The following is a 20034-nucleotide window of genomic DNA, read 5'->3' on the forward strand; positions in this document are numbered from 1 at the left end:
CAAACTCAGGGAGCGAGTGAAGGACGGGGAAGCCTGATGCGCTGCTGCAGCCCATGGGGTGGCAGAGTCAGGTACGACTTAGTGACTAAACAGCAATAATCAGAGAATTTCAGCCAGCAGGTCTGGCTCCTGTTATTAAATCCATGTATTCCTGAATTTCAGACAGCGAATGGTGGGAGTTCAGAGAGTGAGGGTTTCATTCAAACTGAGCAGACGATGGTCCCCAACATGGGATGGTGGTGTTTGGAGAGCGAGGCTGCAGCTTAGAAGGATCACCTATGCTGACCCTTACTTAGCGCCTGTCACAGGGCTCTTAACACCCCGGCTACAAGACTGCTGGGATTTTAATGTGTCAGCGACAACAGAAAGACACAGCGGGAGGCTCTCTGGCAGCCTGTGTCCTTCTTCACTTCTCATGCACGATCACTTCCACATTGTGCATAGTCAAGTCAGGACAGGGATCCCATTGGGAGCTGCTCCCACCACGTCGTCAGAGCCAAATGCTGGGCCTGGAGGGTAGTGTGTGCTGAGTCATTTCAGTCGTGTCCGACTCTCTGCAACCCATGCACTGCAGACCCCCAGGCTCCTCTGTCCATGGGATTCTCCAGGCAAGAATACTGGAGTGGGTTGCTAGTCTCTTCTCTAGGGGATCTTCCAGGCCCGTGGATTGAACCCAGGTCTCCTGCACTGCAGGCAGCTAGTAGCCGCTCAGCAAACACGGAGTGAATGAATGACTATACAAATGAACAAACGGCCGATTGTAAACCTCAGACACGAGGTGTCTTGAGCCAGGAGGCTTCTGCCGCTGATTCTCGGCTTTGAAGAAACAGAACACAAAGCAGCCAGGTGACAGCCAGCTCTAGTCACCTCCACGCCCCGAATAAACCTCCCGACTTGGAGCGCTTCATGCCAGAGGAAGTGAGCGAGTCCACGGTGAAGGATGTCCCGTAGCACTGTGAACTGACAAAGCCCTGGGCTGGCAGCTGACACCTCCAGCGCCCACCCGGTTCCCTTGGGGTTACCCAGATGCTGACTGCCTTAGCCAGTCAAACCTGCTCCGTTTGTATGTGGTGTCACGTGTTTCAACCAGCCCCTGGTGAGCTGTCCTGGCCTCAATCTTGGACCATAAAACCCACTGGGACTGAGGTGGTACCTGCTCTGAGATGCCCCGCCCATCACCGTGCAGCCCAGGCGAGGGAACTGAAGTTATTTCCCAGCACCTCCAGCAGACCCGCTGGGCGTGACGCTCCATCTGTCACCTGAGGCTGGAGGTGGGGGCGGTGGGTCGCATCGTCTACAGTTTAAGTAAGCCCTGCTCCCCACAGCGGTTCTGATGCGGGGACTTGGCTCACAGGGCACCCTGCTCTGGGTGTCCCTCCACCGTCCCCCCACCTGGGTTCACAGCTGAGTCGCTGTGTTGCCGAGTCACACTCCTGGACACAACCCCCCGCCCCAGGACTCGTTTCCAGGATGTTTTTGGCTCCTTGACAACCTCTTCCTGTTTTGGAAGCTAAAAAGTGGCACTGGAAAGCCAGAGCGGTTTCATTGTTTTGTTCTCTTTTTTTAAGAATCCTCCGCCGACTGTGCGAGAACCTCAGCCTCTCGCTGGCACAGCCGCCCTCTCCCCTGCGGAACCGGCACCTCCGCGCAGGCTGACCGCCCCTGAGTCTCGCTTCTGGGCCCAAGCCTTCCTGAAACTGTTTGCTCTCCTCTGTTTTTCTTATGTGTCAGAAACACTAAAGTTGGCTACATTCGTCAGTCATGACACATTTCAAATGAACACAGAAGACGGCCTGTGAAAACACCCTCTAAAGAAAGCTCCCTCTCTCTACGCTGTGCATTCATTGAAAGGAATTCACCGGCCATCATTCTTTCATAAAACGCCCCACCTTTGACTGGATGCTAAGAATAACCTAAATGATTAGAAAGATGAAAATGTGGCCATTAGGAATGAAAGATTCTATAGAAAAATGACCTTCACGGTGGGGAGTGATGGGGTTTCATGTTCTTGCATATAATACAACAGGGGCCGAAGCTGAGACTACCGACAGGATGGGAAAACTCTGTACACCGCCTCCATTTGCAAAGGTGGGAGCCCCTTCTTGTCAGAGGAGCTGGGGAGGGTCATAGTCTCAGAGCGGGGCAGGCATAGCCTAGGGAGCTGGAGAGGCAGCTCCTTATGTTAGACAGCTGAGTGGTGCCTGGACACGCTGCTGCCCACACACCACCGAGGGTGGGGTTGGGGGGTGGAGACATAGTGAAATCTCTTTTCCAAGGCCACATTCTCATGACATCTGTGCCCCTTTCACACGTGAACATCTGAGATGAAGGCCCAGATTGTTTCTCTTAAGGGTTTAGCAGAAGGAAATCACTGCAGATGGTGACTGCAGCCATGAAATTAAAAGACCCTTGCTCCCGGCAGAAAAGCTTTGACCAATCTAGACAGCATATTAAAAAGCAGAGACATTAGTTTCCCGACAGAGGTCCGTCTAGTTGAAGCTACTCATGTATGGATGTGAGAGCTGGACCATAAAGTTGAATTGATGCTTTTGAACTGTGGTGTTGGAGAAGACTCTTGAGAGTCCCTTGGACTGCGAGGAGATCAAACAAGTCAATTGTAAAGGAAATCAACCCTGAATATTCATTGGAAGGACTGATGCTGAAGCTCCAGTACTTTGGCCACCTGATCAGAAGAACTGACTCATTGGAAAAGACCCTGATGCTGGTGAAAGGTTGTTGTTGAATCACGACACTGGGATTCTTGGCCCCGAAGAAGAATTCAGTCCGGGGCAGAGACGAGGTTTGATCGCTCAGAGCTTTTGTATGATAAAGTTTTATTAAAGTTGCATGTAAGAATTAAAGATTTTAAAATTTAAAAAATAAAAAACTAAAATTAAAAAAATAAATAAATAAAGTATAGAGGAGATAGAGAAAGCTTCTGACATAGGCATCAGAAGGGGGCAGAAACAGTACCCCCCTGCTAGTCTTCAGCTGGATGTTATAGAGTCACTAGGTTATCTCTAGGTTTGAGAATAGTCACTAGAAGTCTGTCAATGAAAGAAAGGAATGTCTTAAAACTCAGAATGGCACCAGGCCCCTCACCCATAAGATGCATTTTGGGATAATCTTGGCACCAAATGGTTCATCCTGGGCTATAAAATGATTAGCTTGAACCTTGAAGGAGGGCAGAGCACCATACAAATAGTTTCATTCACATATATTAGGGGAACAATATCTGAGTATAACATACTGGTTTGTCAAGTAGGTTCTGAGCCAAGAGGCGGAACCAACTTGAAGACAGAGTTTGGGGTAAATGCATAGTACGTTTGGAGAAGGCAATGGCACCCCACTCCAGTACTCTTGCCTGGAAAATCCCATGGGCAGAGGACCCTGGTGGGCTGCAGACCGTGGGGTCGCTAAGAGTCAGACACGACTGAGCGACTTCCCTTTCACTTTTCACTTTCATGCATTGGAGAAGGGAATGGCAACCCACTCCAGTGTTCTTGCCTGGAGAATTCTAGGGACAGGGGAGCCTGATGGGCTGCCGTCTACAGGGTCGCACAGAGTCGGACCCGACTGAAGCGACTTAGCAGCAGCAGCAGCAGCATAGTACATTAGCATAGCTTAAGATAAACATTTCCGTAAGAAAAAGGCATTGGTTATCTCTAGGTTTGAGAATAGTTAACTTCAGGTGAAACCAGGTGTCATTATGGCAACACAGAATTTTAAGAGAAACCTCCTTTTAAATTTGTATAGAAAAGGAAAAAATATCGCGTTTTGTTTCCTCCTGCCGCTTAAGAGAGATAAAAATGTCTGACCCTTGCAGGCTATTTCCTCCGTTTGGAGACCCCTTGGCCTTCCTGCCCGTTACCCTCTCGCTGGGAAAGACTGAAGGCAGAAGAAGGGGATGACAGAGGATGAGACGGTTGGATGGCATCACCGACTCAATGGACTTGGGTTTAGGTAGACTCCAGCAGTTGGTGATGGACAGGGAGGCCTGGCATGCTGCAGTCCACGGGGTCACAAAGAGTCGGACATGACTGAGCGACTAAACTGAAGTGAGATGCAGCCCAGGAGTTTTGTAATACAATGGGGCTCTAAAAGTAACCTCTTCCTAGGACACTGCCCTGGTGGTTCAGTGGTTAAGACCGATGCAGGCGACCTGAGTTCGATCCCTGACCAGGGAACTAAGGTCTCACACGCTGCGTGGTGCAGCCAAATAAAATAAAATAAGTAAATGCTTCCTTTAAGGCAGTACGTTTCAAGACAAGTTCCTCAGTCAGCACTCTGATAATTTAGATTAAACTCTAATTTGATTGTATTTTTCTTCCAACAGACTTCTCATGTTATATTTCACGTACAATTTTTAAATGTCTCCACTGAGCAGGGGAACGTCTTCTGTTGTAGAAAGTTATACTTGACGTCTCTATGCAGTGTATTAGCTGTGCCTTCATTTTATAACATGCATTTTATTAGCAAAAATCACACGTGCGTGCATGCTCAGTCACTTCTACTGTGTCCAACTCTTTGCAACTCCATGGACTGCAGCCTTCCAGGCTCCTCTGTCCATGGGATTCTTCAAGCAAGAATACTGGAGTGAGTTGCCATGCCCTCCTCCGGGGGATCGTCCCAATTCAGGGGTCAAACCCACATCTCCTGGATTCTGACCTTAGGCAAATTACCAAATCTGCTTGGCCTGTCTCTTCAGCAGCAGTACTGATAACACTGGAAACCCAGCACTGGCCCCCTATAGCACTTGTGAGCGGTAACCTCGTAAAAGAGGACGCCCACAGGAGGCACCCAACAAATGCCAGCTGTACTGTTATCATTAACATGAAAGGCTTGGCAACAAAATCTTTGTTCTTCGACACAGAGGTAAGTCAACACACTGTCCAAAGCCTGAAAGTGTTTTTGTTTGTTTGTTCTTTAATGAGCACTAATTATACGAACTTGAAAAAGGAAACCTGGATTTTGTTTTTATATCTAATTAGAATAAACCTGGGCTTCCCAGGTGGCTCAGGGGTGAAGAATCCGCCTGCCAATGCAGGAGATTCGGGTTTGATCCCTGGGTGGGGAAGATCCCCTGGAGGAGGAAATGGCAACCTACTCCAGTATTCTTGCCTGAAAAATATCGTGAACAGAGGTGCCTGGTGGGTTACAGACCAGAGGGTTGGAAAAGAGTCGGACATGCCTGAGCCACTGAGCAAAAGAAAGCACGTTCAAATGTTAGACTCAAGTGAGTGATCAATGACACAGCTTTTTCAAACAGATTATCCTGATTTCCTCTTCATTTTATAACATGCATTTTATTAGCAAAAATCACACGTGCGTGCATGCTCAGTCACTTCTACTGTGTCCAACTCTTTGCAACTCCATGGACTGCAGCCTTCCAGGCTCCTCTGTCCATGGGATTCTTCAAGCAAGAATACTGGAGTGAGTTGCCATGCCCTCCTCCGGGGGATCGTCCCAATTCAGGGGTCAAACCCACATCTCCTGCATTGCAGGTGGATTCTTTATCACTGAGCCACCAGGGAATCCCCATTCTGGATTCTAGACACTTATCAGATACATTATTTGTAAATATCTTCTCCTATTCTGTGGATTATATTTTCGCTTTCTTGAATAATCATAAATTTGACTTTTGATAAAATCTTGCTTTCATACAGATGTAGAGATGGAGTCAACTTAGATGTTAGTTAGTGTAACATATAGAAGGCTTCCCTGCTGGCTCAGGGGTAAAGAACCCGCCCGCCAATGCAGGAGATGCAGGTTCAATCCCTGGGTCAGGACGATCGCCTGGAGAAGGGAATGGCAACCCACTCCAGTGTTCTTGCCTGGGAAATTTCATGGACAGAGGAGCCTGGTAGGTTACAGTCTTTCAGTTCAGTTCAGTCACTCAGTCGTGTCCAACTCTTTGTGACCCCATGAATCGCAGCACACCAGGCCTCCCTGTCCATCACCAACTCCCAGAGTTCACTCAAACTCATGTGCATCAAGTTGGTGATGCCATCCAGCCATCACATCCTCTGTTGTCCCCTTCTCCTCCTGCCCCCAATCCCTCCCAGCATCAGGGTCTTTTCCAATGAGTCAACTCTTCACATGAGGTGGCCAAAGTACTCGAGTTTCAGTCCGTGGGGTCACAAAAAGTCAGACATGACTTAGTGAGTAAATAACAACAAATTACATAAAGAACGGATGGACAACAGGTCCTACAATATAGCACAAGGAACTATATCCAATATCCTATGATAAACTGTAAGGGGAAAGAATATTAAAAGAGGATGTATATACGTATGTGTAACTGAGTCACTTTGCTCTACAGAAGAAATTAAGACAACATTGAAATCAATTGTACTTCCATGAAAAAAAAAGAAACAGACACAGAACAAACGTGTTACCAGTGGGGAGAGGAAAACAGGGGCAGGAAAGACAGGGGTAGGCGATTAAGAGATAAAGCTGTTAAGTATGCAATAAACAGTGCGAGGATATATTGTGCAACACAGGGAGTATAGCCAGTATTTTATAGAGCTTTAAAGAGAACATAATTTTTAAAAATTGTTCATCACTGTGTTGTACACCTGAAACTTTCATATTTCACATCAACCACGTTGCTGTTGTTCCGCCACTAAGTTGTGCTTGACACTTCACGACCCCACGGATGGCAGCATGCCAGGCTTCCCTGTCCTTCACTGTCTCCCAGAGTTTGCTCAGACTCATGTCCATTCAGTCAGTGATGCTACCTAACCATCCCATCCTCAATATAGTATACTCAACTATACTCAATTTTAAAAGAAAAGTAGCAGTTGTTTTTTGAAAAAAAAAAAAAAAAATTCTCTTTAAACTTAAACAACATTACTTATAAAAACTTGTTTTACTGTACTGACACACATTTAAATTACCAGATAAACGTTTCCTATAGAATGCGGCCTGTGCAGAAGAGTGACGGGGCCGTTAGTTCCGGTTTGGCCACGTGATGCAGGGCATCGTGGAGGGTCTATCAGGTTCAGCGGGGAGCTGAGGGTCAAAGGCCACTGCTGTCAGGCTAGGTTCTTTCTTCTTTCACCCAAGAAGTCATAGGTCTGCTCGGAAATGTCGAAAGGTTCATGGACCCCCTCTGGCGACAGCAGAACCTGGAGGGCGCCCTCATTTTCCTGGTTTTGCTTGAGGAAGTCGGCGATGCCCTTCCACCGGGCAGCCTCAGTCTCCTCCTCTGCCCATCGAGACGGGGGCAGGAGCGCAGAGTGCAGCAGGGGGAGCACGCAGTCGTGGTAAACCAGCAGGAACACCGCCTTCAGGAGCTCCCTGTCTCCCTGGGAAAACACCCGCAACAGCAGTCACTGCAAGCGGACCCAGGCCGTTACTTCTCAAGCGTTACATTCTAGGGATTCTGCAAACTAGAAGCTGTCGAGGGAGGGGGTGGGATGGAGGTGCCAGGGATGCCTGGCAGGTAACGGGCTCTGAACCAGCTGTTCAGTCAGGTCGAGGACACAGCAGGAGTCACCTCGGGGACAAACGAGAGGTTCTCTCTGAGGGTCTGAGAGGGACTCCTTGAAGCCAGGGTGCCCACCGAGCTCCACTGAGGATCTCGCACATTCCATCAAGGAGACTGGGGCACTGGAGTCTAATTCTGGGGACAAGGGTGCGGTTCCAGGTAAGACACAGTGCAAAGCCAGCTGGAGCACTGAATTAGCTGAGGGTATTACAGGAGAAGGGCAGCAAGGGCCCTGCCTGAAATCCAGAGAAGGAGCCCAAGGAGTAAAGGGTGTGTCGTCAACCCCACCTCCCCTGGAACAGGAGCCAGGTGGCATCCCAAGGGCAGGCAGCCCAGCTCCACAGCTCAGGTGGGCAGTGCAGGGAGGCAGGCGGTTTGCACTGAGATACGACCCCTCTAGGGGAGCTGGAGAGGCCGCTTCTGCAGGCCCGAGGCCCAGCACCTGTCCACTACCGACCAAGAGCAGCATTAAAGCTGCCAATCTGAGTGGAATGGAAGCTCAAATGAGGATACAATATATACACCTTTTTTTTCTTTCAATTTTTAGTGTCTTTCTTTGTTCTCCGATGTTCCTTGAGGAAAAAGTCCAAAAACCATGGACCGTGGGCCCCGTGCAGCCCACCTCCACCTCTCTTTATAAACAGTCTCGTAGAACCAGCCCTACTCGGGTGTTTAATACTGCCTGTAGCTGCCTTGCATTACAAAGGCAGAGCTGGGTATTTGAGACAGAGAGCATGTGGCCCGCAAAGCCAAAAATATTTACTCTCTGGCCCTTTACCAAAAAGGTTTGTCAGTCTTGGACTGGAGTAGTCAAGCCGCTGCACACTGATCGCTGCAAGTCAGTCTGGTAACGACACGCGCGGGGCCACGGACGCACAGTCACGCGCGCTCCCAGTGTGAGGTGCAGCGTATGCCGATTTTCCTTACTTCTCCGCACCTGATGTGGACTTTGAGAGCTAGGGATTTTTTTTTTTTTTAAATGAGAGTAATTTGATAGGCAGCTGGAACATTTTGGCTTAGGAACTTCCCCTCAATTCAATAAAACTCAGTGGTCTGACTCTCTCGGTAAATGTCACATTGCACTTGAAAATACGTGGGGTTATTTTCAAAGATTTTTGGTATTGATTTCTAATATAATTCCACAGTTAGAAACATAAGAGAACAGAGTCTGTATGATTTCAATACCTTAAGACCATCAAATTTTTGTACTTGCTTTATGTCTCTGGATATGTTCCAGTGTCTCCTATAGTCTATGGGAAGCTGAATAGAATTTGTAGCCTACTGTTGTGGGAAAATTGTATACCTCTTAATTACATTGAATTGGTTCATGGTGTCTTTCAGGTCTACTATATCCTTCTACTTTCCTGCATATTCATTCTATTAATTTTTGAGAGCTTGATATTGAAAACACCAACTAAAAATCTTAATTTATCTACTTAAAAAATAACTATAATATACAGTGAAATTGTATGTAACTTTGCTCTATATTTCCAAGTTTCCTGTAAATGTGTTATCACACTTTCATAATTTAAAAAATAAAAAAGAAACAGGAAAAAAAAAATCTCCCCAAGGAACATGGGAGAAGATAAAGACACTAAAAACTGAAAGGAGAAAAAAAAGTGTGTCTGAAATAACTGTGTTGATCAAGTAATTTTTTAATGCTTAGAATCGATCACCCGTGCCCTTCTTCGAAGGAGTCTTTGGAGCCATAATAACATGGTTGAATTGTCAACAGGGATTATGAGTATGGCTACTCCAGCTCAAGAAGACATGTGATTAGGCCGTGTAGTGAACACAGAGCACGGAACTGTGAAGTTCGGGGCGGACCGTCATGTTACCTTCTCTGATCTTTTTAACGTACTCTCTTTCTCAGCCCAGGAACTCTAAAAAGCAAACAGAAGTACTAGATTAACCTGAGTATTCACAGGTCTTTGCCACATCTCTGTAAGTAAGCTTAAATCAGGGTTAAACATGATGTATAGGTCTGGCACACGTAAGAAGTAGGTCTCTAGTGAGGCATCAAGTCCTAAGGACCCAGAACCAGATGGAGTAGGCGGGATGGATCAGCAAGCGATCCTTCACAAGCTACAAGTCAGAACTAACTTAACACGTTTCCCTGGTGGCTCAGTGATAACGAATACGCCTGCCAACACAGGAGTGCAGGAGACAGGGGTCCAATCCCTGCCGTGGGAGGATCCCACGTGCCCGGACCCACTGAGCCTGCGCACCACAGCTCCTGAGCCTGTGTCTGCAGCCCAGGAGCCGCAGCCACTGAAACCCGTGCACCCGGAGCCTGTGCTCGGCAGCAGAGCCGCCACTGCCGCGAGGAGCTCGGGCGTTAGAGGGTGCTGCAGTCAGAGAACAGCCCCTGTGCACTGCGGCTAGAGAAAAGCCCATGCAAGCACCCCACCCAGCCAAAAATAACCAAATAGGCAAAATGAAAAACTAAGAACAGAATCGGTGAAACGCTAACACGTCCATACAAGTGCACCAACGTAGCACTTGAACAGTAAGATATCACTAAGCTTTTAAGGTGAGACAGTCACGAAAACAGAAGACTCTGCCAAATACCACACTTTTGTACAGCTGTATCTGCTGAGGTGAGGAAATGGCCAGGGAGAGACAGAATGAAGGGCAGGCTCCCCTGGGGGCTCAGACAGTAAAGAATCCCCTGCAGTGCAGGGGACAGGGGCTCCATCCCTGGGTCAGGAAGATCCCCTGGAGAAGGGAATGGCCACCCACTCCAGTGTTCTTGCCTGGAGAATCCCATGGCCTGAGGAGCCTGGCGGGCTACAGTCCACGGGGCCGCAAAGAGTCAGACACGGCTGCATGACTAACACTTTCACTTTCACTTGCAAGTAAATATTTCTAATCTGTGCACAAGGTTTCAGAAAAGTGTCTTTAAAGAAATAAAACACCCGGAGTTCAACTAGCCCCATGAAAGGATGAAATGAAGACCTTCTGGGGCCCAGCAGGCCTCCATCATGACACATACTACCCACCCTGAGTGCATCCATTATGTCTGACTCCTCCAAGAGCTTGGGGAAGGTGGCCAGCACTGGATTACTAATTAAATCTGAAATGAAAAAGAACGGGAAGGATTTTATATAAGCTTCACCCAACGCAACTTACGGCAATAGACACAAATATTCATTCAGATTGAAATTCCTGTGCCAGATGATTTGCTGGTTACACACTCTGCCCACTCCAACCTCTTGGGGGCTGGAAGCTGTCCCCGCCTCATCCCCACCTGTCTCCACATCCACAGCCCGGGGGTTCTGAAATGAGCCTGGTATCAAGTAGAGCCTTCAGGATGGGAGTAAGGTGGCTCTGAACAGAGTAAGACTGGAAAATCCTGATTTTCTTTCTGTGTTTTTTTTCCTACCTCCCTTTCCTCCTCATGACTGAAGTGTGGTGTGGTAAGAGGAATCTTCCAATTACAAGGCACCCATGCTCCTGGAAGGCTGAGCGGGAACCAGGAGGCACCAAGGTAAAGGTGGCAGAGGGCGGGCAGGTCAGGCCTGACTCCAGTTCCCCGTTGCTTGGGGAGGACCTCAGCCTGGGGCCAACAGACGGTGCTGGTGACGCTGAAAGGGCTCGGGAGATGGCCGTGCGCCTACATACTATGCAGGAGAATACTGATATTTCACAATCAATGAGGGTGCGTGCCAAGACGCACACCAGGAAGGGCACGCACGCCAGGAAGGACACGCCACAAACGGCCAGGGCAGTGGCTTCAACAATCTAGTGTTCTCAGTTGAGAAAAATCCTTCCTCTAGGTCTTACTAGGCTTATTCGGATCCAAATAAAGTCAACAATTTTGAGTAGCCTTCTTACCTATTAAAAAACCTAATAAGCCTTATCCTCTTTAAGGCGTCATGTCATTCAGGAAGTTTTTCTAGAGGCACCGAAACAAATTCAAAGGCGTGTGGTGACCGAAAGGCTTAAACTGTGCCTCCTTCAGAGTTACAATTATTCCTTGAGGAATGCTGGTGCTTCTCTGAGTCCCATTTCTCCTTGCCTACCCAGGTAGTGCGTCTCCGGGAGAGAACTCGTGTCTAAGCACGAACTTCGTTTGTCCACGAGTGCTAAGCCACCCTGGGGTTCTCTCTCCTTACTCTATTCCGGGCACACTGGCCTGCTTTCAATCTCAATTCCTCCAGTGCACTCAGCACTTTCTTGCCTTGGGTCTTCAGACGTGCTGGTCCTTCTAGCCAGAAGGGACCCAAGCCCACCCATGTCCCCTGTATGTCTCACTCCTGTCTCAGGCCTTGTCTTACATATTCCTTGCTTGGAAAAGCCTTCCTCCATCGCACACATTAATTCAGGTTTTCCTGGTGTACGCTCTTGTTGTGTATTTCCCTTCAGAACATTTAAGGTTAAAAAGGATTATTCACATAGTTTTGTGTTTGAAGTTTGTGGCTCCAGCAGGATAAGGACGACAGGGCCCTGGTGCATAGTACCCACTCGATAAAGAATATCCAATAAAACGAAACGTTTTTAGAGGCAGTTCTTACAACACATGCCAATCTCTGACCAACTTCAATCATGTATGACAACTCACTGATTTTTTTTAAAGTTACTTTTTAACATTTTACTGGGGAAGAGTTTCAAGCTGACGGAAAAAGCTGCAATATAGAACCCTTGAATACCTCTCACTTGGTCTCACCAATTTTACTGATGTTTAAACTTTTTGCATTAAAACCAGTTATCTGGGGGTAATTTGTTCTCTTCCCAAAAAGAGGACATGTATACCAAACACCCAGTAAAAACATTATTAAAGACATTAAGGGAAAGATATGATTATATACGAAATCTGGATCTCAAGTCTCCAGAATTTAAGCTGTGAAAAGCGAATATGGCAAATAACAGAACGCACACGGAACGCAGGGTGCACGCTGAGCAGGAGACTCGGCATATGAAGCCACTGGCGGCCCCTGGTGCTCTCCTGAATATTTCACCCCAGCTGTCACCACCAGAAGCAGAAGACACAGGCTGGCAGAGGCCACGTTCACTCAGGGCATGGGGCACTGTTACAAGGAGGGGAACGCCAAAGACGTCTCACCTGCACTGTTCAGGCTCATCCTGTCTTTCAGGAGAACATCTCCAAGGATCTGGCGATAAAATATCAACAAATGGACGCAGCACATGCTTCCGATTAATGTTTCTGGTAGTAGACTATTAAAGAAGAAAGAATACATTGTTTAATGTACCCATTAAACAGTCCCCTATGATCCAACCTAGGGTGCTGAAGCTGAAGCTCCAATACTTTGGCCACCTGACACAAAGAACTGACTCATTGGAAAAGACCCTGAAGCTGGGAAAGGTTGAAGGCAGGAGGAGAAGGGGAAGACAGAGGATGAGATGGCTGGAGGCATCACCAGGTCGATGGACATGAATTTGAGCAGGCCCTCGGAGCTGGTGATGGACAGGGAAGCCAGGTGTGCTGCAGTCCATGGGGTCCCAAAGAGTCGGACATGACTGAGCGACTGGACGTGACTGAACTGAACTGACTGTGCTTTTTAAATGTATACTCATCACTCTAATGAAGAGTACTGAGTTTGGCTTAATTATTGAAAAGAATGTTAAGGAAAATTTCCTAAATGTTAAGTATAAGTTAATGTTATATAAATTAACTATAACATTAACTATAAGTTGGCCATGTTAAACTTCAAAAATCTTTTATTTCTATGTATATTTTTAATTTATATAGTATATAAAAATATATACTATTTATATAAATATATAGTATATTTCAAGTCACAACTTTGAGTTACACTTTCTGTTCCACATTTGCATATACATCCATGTCAAATGTCAAATAGAAAATAAGAGTCATCAATTAGAAAGAACGGGACTAGTCAGCTGCAAGTTTTAACAAAGCCATCTTGCCACCCCCACCCGATGCAATGAATGCAGAGGAAACATGAGTTCAGGCTTTTTGCAGTGCTGGGTGGGACAGGGGAGGGTACGACAGATCAGACCGAGCTCTCACTTAGCTACTTCCCAGCCATGTGCTTTGGAGTTAATTTTATCCTTGAGTTTTGGTTTCTTCATTTGTAGAATACAGACAGTCATGCCTGCATTTCAGGTTACTAAAGGGATTAAAATGAGGTAAATGTGGAAAGCTTAAGGGAATGCCTGGTACATAGTAAGTGTTCGAGAACAAAAAACTTTCAATATTGAAGGTAAGTTGATATCAGTTTATTTTTTTATTTTTTTTATTTTTTATTTATTTATTTTTTTGATATCAGTTTAAAATAGACCGTAAGAACTTTAGGATGTTGTATGTAATTTTCATAACCACAAAGAAAAAAAATCTATACACAAAAGGTAATGAAAAGGGATCACTGTGAAAAAATCAATTAAAAACAAATGATGGCAGTAAGGAGGAAAAGAGGGACAAGAAGAAAAAACTTAAGGTGTACAGGAAATGGATAACAAAATGCAGCTGAGTCCTTCCCCATTAGCAATTACTTTAAATGTAAGTGGGTTAAACTCCTCAGTCCAGAGACACAGATTGGCAGAATAGATTGTTTTAAAAGTAGGATCCAACTGTATTCTATCTACAAGAGACCCACTTTAGATGTAAGGACATTCATAGGTTGAAAGTAAAAGGACAGTTAAAGATACTCCGTGCAAATAGTAAACAAAGAGAGAAGACACACTGCTCAGAGATACTGATATCAGACAAAACAGACTTTAAAACCAAAAGCTGTTATAAGAGACAATGAAAGATGTTATATGAAGGTAAGAGGGCCAATTCATTAAGAAAACATAGCAATTACAACCGTATACAATAAACATCAGAGCTCCTAGATATATGCCGTGACCACCAACAGGAGTGAAGAGAGAAAAAGACCCCAGTCACAGAGGAGACCTCAGAACTCCACCTCCAATAAGGGGCAGGACAGCCAGCGCACATGCTGCATCGCTGCAGGCGTGTCGGACTCTGTGAGACCTTGGGGACTGCAGCCTGGGACTGCAGCCTGCCAGGCTTCTCCTGCCTGGAGGACAGCCAGACAGATCAGTAGGGAAAGGGAGCCTGCACGCGCTGCAGACCAACTGTAACGGACAGGCATGCGCAGAACACTGCTCGGTAGCAGAATACACATTTTCCTCAAGTGATCAAGGAACATTCTGCAAGACAGCCATATGCTGGGCACAAAATAAGTCCTAACAATTTAAAAGACAAATTATATAAAGTAGGCTTTCTTTTTTGCCTCCAAAGTATCTTTTCTGATCTCAATGGAATGAAGGCAGAAATCAACAGCAGAAGGAAAACTGGAAAATTCACAGCTATGTGGATATTAAACCTGGAGCCTGGGGCTTCTCTGCTGGTCCAGTGACTGAGAGTCTGTCTTGCAATGTGGGGAATGTGGGTTCAATGCCTGGTCAGGGAACTAAGACCCCACATGCTGAGGAGCAACTAAGCCCACGTGCCACAACTACTGGAGCCTGGGCCACAACTGGGGGGCCCACAGAGACCCCAGATGACAACGAAGATGCTGCAAGCATGACAGAGCCGAAGGGGCAATCTCAAAGCTGGACACCTGCTGCACACCAGGCTCTCAGTGGGGATATTGAGCACCGGAGGCAACCTTAGCAGACACTCAGGAAGACGTCCTGAGTCACTCCAAACATACATTTTCTAAGTGTTATTTTTAGAAACACACGAACTCTGTCACTAAGCGTGAAGAATGACCATAGAAGAAATCTCAAAAACCCGGCCAACAATGTGCTCTCTTCAAAGGGGAAGACGTCTTTGAGCTAAGAAAAACCACTTCATGTTACAGAGCAGATCTTACTTTCAGAAATTAATCCTTTATTCTAATTTCTAGGATGAGAATTTTAGAAGGGAAAGTTAATCACACAGCTAACATCCAGGCTTCCAGCCAGTTGGAAGAGAACAGAATGAATGTGACCCCCAGGGGGAGTTTCACATAATGTAGATAAGAAATCTTGACCACTCCGTAACCCTTGCATTTCTAGAAATCTCAAAAATGCAAGGTAGATTCTCTTACCACACTTAAATTCATACACCACATTTGGCACACAGAGTCAGAAGTCATCTTTTTCCAACCCTGCTAAAATTCTGATCTTGTATATACCCGGCCTAGATTTCAAGGACTGGCTGCAGAAGAACATGGCAGCTGCCTTGATGCCACCACATGCCTTCTCGTTCTCACGCTGTGATTCCCAAGGCTTTCCTGCCTCCCACCCTCTGCTCTGTGGCTCATGCGGGCAGCGTTTCAGATGCATGCCCAAACTCGTCTCATGCTGAAAAACAGCCATTAATTCTGCGAGGGGAAGGGGTGGAACCTTCCTTCCATTCTCCCCTCCCCTTCTCTCCCAGACCAGCCCGCTCCATCTGGCAGGCGCCGCAGCCAGCCTGTAGGAGAGGCCTTCAGCGCCCACTGTGTGGGCACTCCTTTCCTTCTGGCACCTCACCATGACACAAAGCAATGCTGCTGGCTCTTTATCAGAGTTTCCTTTAGGGAAATTCTTTGATTTTTCCCAAACCCAAGATGGCCAGAAAGCTCTAAGCTGAAGAAGTAAAGATATACCTTTCTGACCTCACACACAGACCAGCAGAAGTACAATAAACATGATAACAGGCCCCGGGCAAGTAACTTCCTGGTGCTTCCCTGGGGGCTCAGATGGTAAAGAATCTGCCTGCAGTGCAGGAGACCTGGGTTCGATCCCTGGGTCAGGAAGATCTGCTGGAGAAGGGAATGGCAATCCACTCCAGTATTCTTGCCTGGAGAACTCCATGGACAGAGGAGCCTGGCGGGCTTCAGTCCATGAGGCTGCAAATACTTGGATACGACTGAGCAACTAACACCCACAAGTGACACTACTATTTCCTTTATTTTTAGCAACAATACAATGGAAGTAAAGGAGAAAAAAAAGATGAGATACATCAAAAAGGCAAAGGAAAATAAATTTATAGCAAGTTTATACCCAGGCACATAGTCTACTCCCATAGACCAGGGTTTCTCAGGATTCAGAACCCACACGCACTGGGAGCCTGGGTCTAAATTTAGGGCTTTCCCTCATCAGGAGTTTAAAAACATGCCTTTGGTTTAGGATTTGACATGTACACATGGCTGTGTTTAAAATGGATAACCAACAAGGACTTACTGTAAAAAAAAAATAAAAATTAAAAAATAATTTAAAAAATTAAAAGGCATAAAGCAGAGAGAAAGAAAAAGCATGCATTTGGTCAAATCGCATCAAGTTACATCCCATCAAAACACAGCTCCAGAATCAGAAAGCCAAGTCTTGGTGAAAGGCAAGGATCGGTTTGCTCTCTCTTTTGTCTCAGCTGAGGGTGTACACAATCACGGCTGCCTCTGTAAAAGGAGAGCCAGGCCCAGGATTCCGGTGCCGCGTCTCTGCTCAAGAAAATGAGTCCTGGCCTTCTCCGGGGGCTCAGTGGTGAAGAATCCGCCTGCCAATGCGGGCGACATGGCTTCCGGGAGGATCCCACGTGCAGCGGGGCAACTGAGCCTGGCTGCCACTACTGGGCTGTGCTCTAGAGCCCCGAAACCACGTCTGCTGAGCCCACGCCCCAGAGCCCTTGCTCTGCAACAAGAAAAGCCATAGCAATGAGCAGCCCAGGCACTGCGACTAGAGAAGAGAAAGCCCGTGCTCAGCAAAGACGAGCCCGCGCGGCCAAACCCAGCCAAACAAACAGAAGGTGGGCCCACATCGGCTCACCTGCCCCTGACCCAGGGCACACTGCTGGCTGGTGAGAGGGCAGGAGGAAGCTGGCCCGCGAGGCTCCTGGGGAACCTGGGCACTGATGCAGATGATACCTGGGCTTCCTGCCCTTGGCTCTACCCACATCGGTGTATGGCCCTTGGCGTACCCCAAAAGAGTCCCTGTCCTTTCTGTTTCAGGCAGAGAAATCTGACTGAACAAAGATGAAGGTGTTTTTTTTTTTTTTTGCAGCATGTGGGACTAGTTCCCTGACCAAAGATAAACCTGTGCCTCCTGCAGCGGAAGTGTGGTATTTCAACCACAGGACTGCCAGGCAAGTCTCAAAAGATGGAGTTCTTAAGCACCGGGGAGTGGGGACAGAGGTGGGGTAGACTTTTGGAGCAGAGAAGGAGGTTGGCTATTGGCAGTGCGTGCGTGTGTGTGTGTGTGCGTGCGTGCGTGCGTGCGTGTGTGTGTCTCTTTGCAAACCCATGGACTCCGTCAGGCTCCTCTGTTCACGGAATTTTCCAAGCAAGAATACTGCAGTGGGTTGCCATGCCCTCCTCCAGGGCATCTTCCCCAGCCAGGGACAGAATCCACATCTCCAGCATCTCCTGCCTGGCAGGCAGATTCTTTACCGCTCAGCCACTGGGGAAGCCCCGTTGGTAACATTAATGCCTTCTTTTTCCACCCACTATGAGAGGCAGGTCAGGGAGAGGAGACTGAGCAGGGTTAGCCCCACCTCAAGGTCCACCTCCAGGGCGCACCTGAACCCAGCCTCTCACCTTGAACCCACAGCACAGCCCTTGCACCACAGCCCATGGCTCTGCAGCAAGGCCCGGGCCTCTGGCTTCTCCGTGCCCACGGCCTGTCTCTGGGACAGACTCCCTGAGGCCACAGTCCTACTGACAGGTCCCAAGGCCCACAGTGGACCCTACAAGGAGTGCACATTTCTGGATCCTGCAAGTCAGTCAGTCAGTCAGTAAGTTCAGCCGCTTAGTCGTGTCTGACTCTGTGATGCTGAACCACAGCACGCCAGGCTTCCCTGTCCATCACCAGCTCCCGGAGTTCACTTAAACGGATGTCCATTGAGCCAGTGATGCCATCCAACCATCTCATCCTCTGTTGTCCCTTTCTCCTCCTGCCTCCAATCCCTCCCAGAATCAGGCTCTTTTCAAATGAATCAGCTCTTCACATCAGGTGGCCAAAGTATTGGATTTAAGCTTCAGCATCAGTCCTTCCAATGAATATTCAGGACTGATTTCCTTTAGGATGGACTGGTTGGATCTCCTTGCAGTCCAAGGGACTCTCAAGAGTCTTCTCCAACACCACACTTCAAAAGCATCAATTCTTCGGTGCTCAGCTTTCTTTATAGTCCAACGCTCACATCCATACATGACTACTGGAAAAACCACAGCCTTGACTAGATGGACCTTTGTTGGCAAAGTAATGTCTCTGCTTTTTAATATACAGTCTAGGTTGGTCGTAACTTTTTTTCCAAGGAGTAAGCATCTTTTAATTTCATGCTGCAATCACCATCTGCAGTAATTTTGGAGTGCAAAAAAGTAAAGTCTGACACTTGCCAGGAGCCAGCGTGAGGAACTCCGCCCATGGCAAAGGTCATGAGGAAGGAGGCTTCGGCATACGCAAAGGCGGGATCGAGCCTCAGGAGACCCCCTGTTCCCGAGCATCTACCCCGCAAAAACCAGAGTGCCTACTTTACTATTTTATGCTCTCACCTACACCTCTGACTTTACGGGGGGCTGTTCCCCACCGGTTCTCTCGGAGAAGGAGTAAACTTGCAGCTCCAGTCAATAAAAATTCCTGGGCGTGACAGGAGTGTTTCGACTTACGAACTCCTCTGAAGGTTACCTAGCCTGCCTGTACAGGTTCGTCCGGCCACATGTGATTGTTTACAGCTTCCCACCCGTGAGAGGCACGAGATGTTTTAGACTTACTAAAGGCAGATTCTTTTAGGAAGTTAGAAATTATTAGTATAGTGGGTTGATTAGGAATTACATTGGTGAAGGGTTTTTCATTTGTGATGCCAATAATTGCTGCTAAGTTTCCATATTCCCTGCCCTGGGTGTGACAAGGGTGTCTCAGGTCAAACCTCTCTGCTGGCAGACTAGTTTGTGTGACATGATTATCCATACTCCTGCCACTACGCACATGATTGTTTACTACCTCTCAACCATAAACAGCACAGAGAGTTTGGAGTATTTTGAAAATCTTAATTAGCATAGGGCTTTTCTCATTGTTGAGTCAATGATTGCCGCCAGGCCTCCATATCCTTAGGCACCTGGGAATATATTAATGTATTTGGAATACAGAAAAGGAAATATAGTAGTTTTTGATGTTAGCAATACTAGACTTTTTGAGTTACTGAATTTTCTTTTGTTATAGACCACTGTACTTTGTTATAAATCACTGTGTCCTTGCTATGTAAAAATGTAACTTTATCACTATCTTAAGACAAAATAGATCTTAAGGGGAACATTGGTGAAGGGTTTTCATTTACTGGGCCAATGTTTGCTGCTAAATCTCCATATTCCCTGCTCTTATAATGAATATAACTAGCATATAGGAGAAATAAGTATTAACCTTTAAGATTAATCATGTTAACCTTAGGTTAAATAAATTCCTTTCTTAGTTGTAACCCACTACACCCTCACTCTATAGGAATGCAACTTTATCTGGTACCTTCAGAGGGTGGCGCCTGGTTTAAGAAAAAACACCCCTGGAAAAAGTAAGTTTTCTGGTTAACTGACCGTTATCAGAAAGAAAGGGTCATAAAATATCAGCAGGCCTCATGGCCAGAAGATGATGTAAAACCC

At 47.0% G+C, this 20034-nt stretch overlaps 1 protein-coding gene across 14 annotated transcripts in view; it reads right to left on the minus strand.

Moving 5' to 3' along the window:
* Positions 1-6852: 6852 nt before the first annotated feature.
* Positions 6853-20034, minus strand: part of NPHP1 (nephrocystin 1) — a 66829-nt gene continuing 53647 nt past the window's right edge. For all 14 annotated transcript variants that reach the window (XM_069580621.1, XM_069580623.1, XM_069580619.1 and 11 more), the window contains 4 exons: positions 12558-12670; positions 10495-10568; positions 9331-9375; positions 6853-7310 (listed from right to left, as the gene is read on the minus strand). In XM_069580621.1, coding sequence (XP_069436722.1) covers positions 7038-7310; positions 9331-9375; positions 10495-10568; positions 12558-12670 — 505 coding nt within the window. In that variant the 3' untranslated portion in view covers positions 6853-7037. The remainder of the gene's footprint in view (positions 7311-9330; positions 9376-10494; positions 10569-12557; positions 12671-20034) is intronic.

The sequence above is a fragment of the Ovis canadensis genome, chromosome 3, assembly GCF_042477335.2.
Source record: "Ovis canadensis isolate MfBH-ARS-UI-01 breed Bighorn chromosome 3, ARS-UI_OviCan_v2, whole genome shotgun sequence".
NCBI lineage: Eukaryota > Metazoa > Chordata > Mammalia > Artiodactyla > Bovidae > Ovis > Ovis canadensis.